At 39.6% G+C, this 10,099-nt stretch overlaps 1 protein-coding gene across 1 annotated transcript in view; it reads right to left on the minus strand.

The window, feature by feature from the left end:
• Positions 1-8,404, minus strand: part of ttk (ttk protein kinase) — a 62,070-nt gene extending 53,666 nt beyond the window's left edge. The window contains exons 1-12 of the mRNA XM_039805145.1: positions 8,278-8,404; positions 7,562-7,649; positions 7,255-7,477; positions 6,987-7,093; positions 6,753-6,896; positions 6,499-6,613; positions 3,162-3,243; positions 2,959-3,083; positions 1,865-1,943; positions 1,630-1,714; positions 1,271-1,493; positions 678-784 (exon numbers count right to left, since the gene is read on the minus strand). Coding sequence (XP_039661079.1) covers positions 678-784; positions 1,271-1,493; positions 1,630-1,714; positions 1,865-1,943; positions 2,959-3,083; positions 3,162-3,243; positions 6,499-6,613; positions 6,753-6,896; positions 6,987-7,093; positions 7,255-7,477; positions 7,562-7,649 — 1,378 coding nt within the window. The 5' untranslated portion in view covers positions 8,278-8,404. The remainder of the gene's footprint in view (positions 1-677; positions 785-1,270; positions 1,494-1,629; positions 1,715-1,864; positions 1,944-2,958; positions 3,084-3,161; positions 3,244-6,498; positions 6,614-6,752; positions 6,897-6,986; positions 7,094-7,254; positions 7,478-7,561; positions 7,650-8,277) is intronic.
• Positions 8,405-10,099: the final 1,695 nt, after the last annotated feature.

A 10,099-nucleotide genomic window follows, 5' to 3' on the forward strand; every position in this document is an offset into this window, starting at 1 on the left:
CACTAAGTATGACTGCAACAACTGGCAATAGCTGCATCTGAGCCCTGTTTGTTTGTTTAATTTGAAAAATGTAAATAAATAGAATATTACAAAGGAACCGGCATCGAAACTGGGGTATCGAAAGATTATGAACGATGCCCAGCCCTAGTGAAGTGAATTCTTGTCTAGCCAACCTGTCTATAAAATAAAGTCAGAGGTTGTAAGAGCATTAGGAAAATGGCTAGGGCTGCACAATATGAGGAAAATATCTAATTGTGATTATTTGGACTGATTTTACAATTGCGATATAATCCACGATATTGGAGGAAATTTTATTTTTGTATCACTTATTTTCCTAGAAAAATATTAAAATAAATATTTTTGTTTTTTTTTAATGATTATATAATGTGATTTTTTTTCAAGGATCTGTACTTAAAACAAAGATTTTTTTCTTTAGTCTGTAGGATACAATTTGTAGGCTGGAGCACCATAATACTTAAATCAGAAGTGTTGATAGGTTATGCCTTATTGCGCAATTTCAATATTGCAGTAGTCCATATTGCGATTTCGATAAATATGCGATTAATTGTGCGGCCCTAACGCTGGCACATCTGTAAAAACAACTAAGTATGAATGTTTTCGTCTGTCTACATATATCAGATTTCTGGAAACTAAAACAAATACAAAGTCATTCTTACCTTGCGAAACCTCAAACTGGGCATGTGCTATGTGGACAAAGGCAAAGCCTTTACAGTTAGATCTGGCAACTATAAAGTGGTCTTTGGCTTCATCTGGGTCTTCGATCCTTTAAAAGAAAAAGCAAGAAATGTGGTTATACTTAAAATGACCTGACAAAAAGTTTGTTACAAAAAAATTAAATAAAAATGTATGTTAAACATGTTCAACATTATGGCAACAGCCTTTTTGAAGGGCTGTATGCACCGATTTTAACCTACAGAGCATGAACAGAAAGACAAACAGGCTTTTACACTGTTATCTGATGTCAACATTTATTAAATCCATACAGAGGCACCAATTCATCCACTCTATATCACTAACACCACACCTGGACTGGGCAATAATGCACAGTAATAATATAATTATATACTTAATTTAATCATGTCATGTCTGAATGATCCAAATAAAAAGGTTGCCAAAATCTTTCAGTGTGAAATCTTAAATACAATTTAAAAAAGTACAAGCTGAGCTTCCTGTAAAAGACTGAAAAATCATGTGATTTAATGTGATAAACATTTTATTGTGTCAGGTATAGTATTTTATCCACACTCACCCCTTGAGTTCTGCATATCTGACCAGTATTCTGGCATAGCTGGCGTTTTTGCTGAATTGTCTTATTGGCAGCCTGGAGAAGATTTTAGAATAGCAGTCCTTGAGCTTATTGAGGAGGTTGACGTCTGTGTGAGGGTTGCCCCTTTTCTCCAGGTTCATCAGATATGTCCAACACGACTCAGGGGAATTTGTATTGACGACCTGGTCGAAGATGTACGTTATATCTGCCAGGGGACAAACTAAATGTCAACAAAACAGTCAAAACACTAAATGCACATTGTTCACACAGCTCTAAAAGTTGCATTGCCTACTCAAACCGCAAAGCATGCACTGTAGCATATTGTCATGGTTACATAGTACCTTCCATTCTGGAGGCATCTTTTGTGTCACAGTCCGCAGCTGCCTGGTCCTCCCAAGGGTGATACTCTGGGCTGACAGCTGGTGGCTGAGAACACAGCAATATAAGAGACCAATAGCACACCTCTTTCTATAACCCAAGCTGAACATCTTTGCTTAGCAGAGCACTAATAATGAAAACCAGAGTGTTGGTTCTAATGTTGCTAGACCCAAACTACTGTAGCTCGTCTGTACTCACTTGAAGATCTCCAACGATAGCCTTTTTCCTCGTGGATGATAGTCCAAACACTGGGTTCACGTTTGAACCAGATCTTTGCCTGAGACAAAATTAAACAAATTAAAGCTATAGCGCGTAGTTTCTGCTGCCCCCACGAGGAATTCTAAGTTTTAACACTGTCGGCGCTTCAAAAGACTTATTGGGACTTTAGCTTATTCACCGTAACCCCCAGAGTTAGACAAGTCCATACATACCCTTCTCATCTCTGTGCGTGCTGTAATGCTGTCTGACGGCTCCAGCATTAGCTTAGCCTAGCACAGATCCTGCAGGTGAATGGTTCCAACTAGCCTACTGCTTCGAATAAGTGACTAAATAACGCCAACATGTTCCTATTTACATGTGTGTACAAGCGTGTACAAAAAACAACGCAACATGAGACACAGCCATCTTCTAACCGTAAACAAACCGGGAACTATATTCTCAGGCGGAAGAATATAGTACTTGGGCGGAATGATTTGCTTTGCAACAACCTGTCTGAGAATATAGTTCCCGGTTTGTTTACGGTTAGAAAAGATGGCTGTGTCTCATGTTACGTTGTTTTTTGTACATGCTGTGACTCTACAAATCACAACATGTAAATAGGAACATTTGGCGTTATTTTGTCACAATTCGGAGCAGTAAGATGACTGGAACCATTCACCTGCATGTTCTGTGCTGGCCTGATGCCGCTGGTGGCGTCAGACAGCCTTACAGCACGCACTGAGATGAGAAGGGTATGTATGGACTTGTCTAACTCTGGGGGTTACGGTGAATAAGCTAAATTCCCAATAAGTCGGCGTGTTCCTTTAAGGGACCGTGGGTGTTCCAAGTAGGATGACAGTAAAGGTAATTTAAGCTATCATTCTATCATTACCATATTTAATTAGCAACACATAAATATATTCAGGAGGAGTCATACAATTTTGCACTTCAACAATCCAAAAAATGTAAATTGGCAGCACATCTCAAATGTCCAAGCCGAGGAGGACAAAATACTCGCATTTCACTTGTTTCATTAGGCTCACATCACAAAATAATGACTTTATTTGGAAATAAATATTGGTATAAAGAAGAACCTGGACAAACTGGTGAGGATTGATGAGTCATTTCTCTTTGGGGGCTTCCCATGAATGTAGTCATCATCATCATCATCATCATCTTTTTCTGGGATAGAGAAAGGTACTACGGGAACTCTCCCTGGCTGGAATACAAAACCCAAACTTCAGCACCTAGTTGGTAAGTTATTTGTAAAACACAAGTAGGATGAAATGTAACTCACCATGCCCACTGCTCTCTTGCGATGAGATCCAGATCTCCAACCTGGTAGATGCTCATCTGATGGTCCACCAAGGAGCTCTGTTCTGCAGGACAGAGATCAACAGAAGAGGACATATTTTCCAGGGCTCATTAAGGCTTTTTTTTGTAGGGCAAGTGGAAGAGAAATGTACTTGCACCACTGGACAAGTTAAAACTCAAACAAAAAAAAATGCCACGTTACGTGCTACTCATTACATCTATTTTACAGATTTTATTTTACCGATTTGAAACAAATACATTTTTTTCCCCCCACAATCCATTGAACCAGCGTCCAACTCGGAATGCTTTGATTGGCCAATTGGGAGTCTGTCCAAGTAATAATCGCCCGCAGTTTAAACATACATTTTGACCTGCCTCAGAAGAACAGTGGTGGAGACTGGAGTGGAGAGTGATGTTTCTTCAGGCTCCGCTTCAGGGAAAGCACCAAGAACAATTAACCTTACAACAGCACCATACCAGTTAAAAAAGGGAAAGAAAACATGTGAACAGCTGGAGAGATGAATTTGACTGGGTGCATTACAAAGAAGGAGTAATGTTCTGCGGTGTCAGCCAGGGGGTAACCCAACTTGGCTGACAAGTAAGCGACATTAGCTAGCTAGCGTCGGCAGCTGTGTACCTAGCAAGCATTAGCAGCATTTGTATCGGTTAAATGTACGTAGATAAATATCAGCTAACATTCAACTGTTAAGTAGCTACACCTTTTAAAGGGGTGATAGAATGATTATATAGGGTATTTCACACTGTTCCTTATGGTCTCCTAATGGGGTATGTAACATTGGTTGGGCTGAAAATGGCCTGGTTGATATTTTACTGGCCCTTATGCATCCCTGTGTTTTGGCCCTATTTGTAACAAGAGCTTTTCTTCCAAATATGGTATGGTCATGAATATTTAGATGAGCTGCGCGCTGATTGGTTGAGCAATACGCCACAATCCGTACACCCATAGACGCGGATTTGGTTGAGCGAATCCCCAATACACATACATTAGAGAAGCGACAGAATCTCATATTCCAGACACTGCAATGTTTCATTACCAAATTCACTTCTGAGACTTTTTAAGTGAGAATCCAACTATATAAAGCTGAAATATGGGCCGTTTACAAAAATTGATGGCTAATTGCAAATTTGGTAAGACGGTGTGGGACTTTAGGAGCTCCACACAGTCCGAAAGCGAAAAAGCAGCCCTGCTGGGCTCCATACCCAGGGCAAAGTCACCCTTTGTGGATACTGCACTACGGGGCTCCGCGGCCAGCTCGCGGCATAACTATAATATATTTACGGTTAGAATTTCGTCACGCCACTTATATAACATCATTCCCCAATGTCTTATAAAGCTAACCGTTGGATCCGATTTGATTTTAAGGCATTTTTATGAACGCATGGCGTCTTTGTAGGGACGAGCAGCTGCTTGCTATATGTCCCCTTTATTACAATGGGGAAATACCGCTAGCTTGCTTGCCATAACCACTAAATTATATTTACAGTTTGAATTTCGCTCCACGCGCTTATATAACATCATCCCCAAAGGTCTTATAAAGCTAACCGTTGTGTCCGATTTGATTTTAAGGCATTTTTATGAACGCGCTCTTTGTAGGAACCGAGCAGCTGCGCTGCTATATGTCCCATTCATTACAATGGGGAAATGTGCGCTGTGGCTCTCACTTCGCATAACTAAAGTATATTTACAGTTTGAATTTCGTCACGGCATGAATATTATAGGTTCCTCAAGGTCTTACAAAGCTTAGCTAACACTTGTCCGATTTCAGATATCAATTGAATGTATTTTTGTGAATGTCAGAGTTAGGAGGAGGCTAGCTAGCTCTCATTGATGGACTCCATCTCACCGCGGCTCTATCAATGAGACTCGCGGACAAGAGGCGTTTATTTCCCCGATTGTTTGTTTAAATAACTCAACACACATACCCATTATAAGATTAACTGGAACCTGCGGGCTGCGGTAAAAGATTGCGGGCGTAACAAGCTCGCTGACACTGCGGTCAGGGCGGCGATGTAGCAACCCAGGCAGCACCAACACCGGCACTAAACTCCAACACACAGTCGGAGAAAATTTGCAATTAGCCATCCTTTTTCGTAAAGCGGCCCATATTTGAGCTTTATATGGTTGATTTCTCACATAAAAAAGTTTCAGAAGTGAATTTTGTAATGGAATAGCAGAGATCTGCGTGACCTAGCTAGATTCAGAAGACTACCTGATCTCAGGTCAGTTGTGTAGCCTATGTAAATGTTGGGGCGTGACCGTTCTCTTAATACACCCATGGCTGTGACAAAGGTTCCGGTTTTTGGGAGGTTGACGTCAACTTCCAGCTTTGTTGGGATTCGCCCGTTTTCAGCGGCAGTTTCAAAATATGAGATTTTCATAGTAAAGGGGTGTCAGTGGGATTTTGAGCTTCTATGTATGTCCTATTTACCCACCGAACTGTCGTTATTCAACTATGACAGGGTAAAATCGGTTTTGCATTCTATCACCCCTTTAAAGGATCCCTTGGTAAATCAGCCTCTGCCGGGTAGAAAGGCCAGCCGATACCGATTTTAGCCAATTTCATTTTTTCTAACCACTTTACAGCACACACAAATATTTATTTTCCATCTTTTCTTTAATAGAACATTTTGCACAGAACATATAAAAATTTTTGAACAGATAATGGATCACTATAAAATAGAACTATAGAAATGACTCCTGGTGTGGGAAATTCACACATCTAAAGTGCAATGTTAAAACCATTTCCTTCTTTTCACATCCAATATCCAACTAAAGAAATGTGATTTTGGTTTTTGGTGTCGTCCCTCCACGCCCTACTTTTTCCTTGCAGGTGTTGCATATTGCAAACTTGTTATCTTCTACACACATGCTGAAGAATTCCCAAAAAGCTGACATGTTGCAGGTTAATTCACAAGGTTCCCTACATGTGTGAGAATAGCGTGGACACGCGCTTCACACCGCAAGCAGGTACGCGCGACACACGGCGGAAAAGTTGAGTGAAAGGAAAAATAGACCGTGCTGTGGCGTCCGTGTGTGCGTGCGTCCTTGAGAACTGTAACTCGTATAACTTATGTGTTGTCAGTTAATTGTAGCATTGACCGGCATGAAATCAGCATATGTCAGACTGACCTGCCGGTCGCCGGTCATGGCCGAGCACGTGAAAACCGGCCAATTCCAGTCACCGGCCGGTCTATTGGTGCATCTCTACTAAATGTACTTGTCCAAAGGACAAGTCACTTAAAAAGTTAATGTCAAGCCCTACATTATTAAATTTTGAAAGTTGTTGGTTTATTCTTACCCTGAACCAAAAATACTGGAGAGCTGCAATTCGCCCGTTCCATCTGATATTCTGCACACTTTTTGGAATTCTGAGCCTTTTTTGACAGAACCGTTCACATTGCTGTTCGACAAGACTGGAAGACAGAAAACACAGCCAAAGGCAATGAAACATGCATTATTACATTGCATTGTAACTGTTTTTCAAATTGCTGTGCACGAGTCAAGTAATCTAACCATACAATTCCATGTAATAAAACATGAATAAATCCTTACGTGGCACATTTTCCTTATCATATGAACAGAAGAGTTGTGTTTTCCCTGCCTGCATGCTTTGCAAGGCAGCCTCCAGCAATTCCTTTGGTTTGGCACCCAGTTCAACAGCATTCTGCAATATGTAAATGCCTCGCTTTGTATTGCCTAGGGAGATAATATAGCAGACACTAAAATACCCCAGATAACAGGTCATGAGAATGTGCTTATATTTACGAGAACACCAAACAAACCTACCTTGAGAATGTTCAAACTGTGCATGCGCAATGTGAACAAATGCAAAGTTCTGGCTGTGGGATCTTGCCAAGTTGAAGTTGGCTTCTGCCTCATTGACGTCTTGAATTCTAATAAAAGGAAAACAGGGACAATAGAGTAAATGCCCACCCTGCTGTATTTTGAAAATAATTTCATAATCTGGCCTATTCAATCTACTGATGAACAAAGAATTAAATCTATAAAGAAGACAAAGGTCTTTGATCTACAAGTAACAACCTTGGTTACTCACGCTTTAAGCTCTGCAAATCTGACCAACATCCTAGCATAGCTCTCATTCTGACCATGTTTTCCCAGTGGCATACTGGAGAACACTCTGGTATAAAAGTCAATAAGTCTGGTCAGATGGTTACGATCCAGGTGGGGGTCCCCTTTCTTCTCCAGGTCTGTCAAATGTGAGAGGCATGATTCCGGTGAATTTGAGTCGATAACCTTGTTGATCTTGTCCGTGGTATCTGTAAAGAAGCACAAAAGTGTTGTGATGACTTTATGTATCCCATATGTCCTTAAGTATGGACATTGATGGGCCATTACATTACCTTCATTGAGACCCTCTTTAATTTTGTTGATCTTTTGAGAAAGCATGGCAAGCTGCTGCTTTCTGTCTGTGTGCTCCTCTTCCTCCATCTGAAATTGAGGAGTAACGTTAGAAACATAACACTCGCCCAGATAAAGGTTATTAAGGTAACAGTTAGATAACGTTATAAACGCCAAACCACAATGCCAAGAGAATGACGATTTAATAATTCCCTATTTGATATTACAATGCACATTAAGTAACGCATTAATACACAGTCACACGCAGGATTAATAATCCTTACAAGTCACTCCGGTAATGTTATGAGTGGCATTTAACCTATCAGCAAGGATGTGCTAAACAGTTGTTAAGACAACTCAAAAAAAAATTGTGCATGGTTTATTTATTATTAACTAACGTTAATTTTCTTGAAAATACCTGGTATGTAAAATTGCTGCGAGTTCAACTGATTTCAAGACAGATTATTGGACACCCTTCTGCCTTCACACAATAATGCAGCTAACTCATTCGTTCCTTCATTCTGAGTAAACACTCAATCCCGGGTCAGTTAGCTAGATAACGTTAGCTAACATGTTGTTATCGCTGTTGTTAACGATAAACTAGCTAGGTTAGCGACTTGGTATCGCTCTGGGTGACGCAAACTCTGAAGGAGTTAAACGCGTATAAAGGCATCTTCATTCAATTTAAAATCTATATTACTATTCAAGTGCATCTTACCGTGTTTACGCTGTGATTAATCCTGTTTCACTTATAATGGACGAAAAAGGCTCGCCTCAACGGCCAGTTTTCAAATATGCCACTTCCTGTCTTCAGTCGTTTGTTGATTGGATAGTTTTTCTTCTTCTTCTTTAATTTTTTTTGGCGGGTTGCAACCGTTACTCATAAAATCCACACCGCCACCTACTACTACTACTACTACTACCGAAGTACTGAGCGTGATATATTGCACCTGGACTACTTTACACCTTTATAAATGAAGTAATAATTTAATGATAGTATTAATAACAATTAAACAAAAACCGACCAAAAAAACTCACTAAATTCTATGATATAATTCTATGTCGTTTAAATATTCCACAATTCCATCGCAGCCATTGTGTTCATAGACTCCCACAGAAACTGCATAGCTTTATATTTGAAATCGTTTTTAATATAGAAACATAACAAAACACAATTGATGAAGGTCCAGAGGGACCGAAATATTAGTAGTATCAATGCATTGTGATGCTGAACAAGAGCAGTGTTCTTTTCTCAATAATTATTTTCGAAAAAGTAAAGAAAAAACACACAAAACAGTATTAAATAAACAAGTGACATCAAATGGATTATAAATAGCCTACAATATAAAGGAAGTATTTTTCCAAAATACAACATTAAATAAACCAGTGCAAACAGAAATATTTATAAATATAATAAATAAGAGTAGCCTACTGCACACAAAAACTATATTGCAGAAATTTCAATGCATATAAATAAGAGTAATGCAAAAAAAAAACTATATTAGAGAAACTTCAGTGCAATATGCATAATATAGCTATAAGTTCCCAAGGATTGTCCTCTGTGAACAAACTCTATTCTTACCTCATCAGTTAAACAGATGGCCAGTCAGCAGGGTCTATGGTGCAGCCTTTTGTGATACAAAATGTGCATCCCAGCAATGTGCTGAGGTTTAAGGCACAGGGGAAACTGATGTTGCATTGTTGGGCTTGTCTGAGGTGGAGGGAACAGAAGAACTTGACGTTGCATGTGGCCCAGGGTTAATAGCCTATTTTAAAAAGTCCACCCAGAAAAGAGGGCCTGTTTAAAGTTCCCATGACATGGTGCTCTTTGGTCCCCTAATACTGTATCTGAAGTCTCTTTTATATAGGCCTTATGGTCCCCTAATACTGTATCTGAAGTCTCTTTTATATAGACCTTAGTGGTCCCCTAATACTGTATCTGAAGTCTCTTTTATATAGGCCTTATGGTCCCCTAATACTGTATCTGAAGTCTCTTTTATATAGGCCTTAGTGGTCCCCTAATACTGTATCTGAAGTCTCTTTTATATAGGCCTTATGGTCCCCTAATACTGTATCTGAAGTCTCTTTTATATAGGCCTTATGGTCCCCTAATACTGTATCTGAAGTCTCTTTTATATAGGCCTTAGTGGTCCCCTAATACTGTATCTGAAGTCTCTTTTATATAGACCTTAGTGGTCCCCTAATACTGTATCTGAAGTCTCTTTTATATAGGCCTTAGTGGTCCCCTAATATTGTATCTGAAGTCTCTTTTATATAGACCTTAGTGGTCCCCTAATACTGTATCTGAAGTCTCTTTTATATAGGCCTTAGTGGTCCCCTAATATTGTATCTGAAGTCTCTTTTATATAGATCTTAGTGGTCCCCTAATATTGTATCTGAAGTCTCTTTTATATAGGCCTTAGTGGTCCCCTAATACTGTATCTGAAGTCTCTTTTATATAGACCTTAGTGGTCCCCTAATACTGTATCTGAAGTCTCTTTTATATAGACCTTAGTGGTCCCCTAATATTGTATCTGAAG

The sequence above is a fragment of the Perca fluviatilis genome, chromosome 7 (assembly GCF_010015445.1).
Source record: "Perca fluviatilis chromosome 7, GENO_Pfluv_1.0, whole genome shotgun sequence".
NCBI classification, from domain to species: Eukaryota; Metazoa; Chordata; class Actinopteri; order Perciformes; family Percidae; genus Perca; species Perca fluviatilis.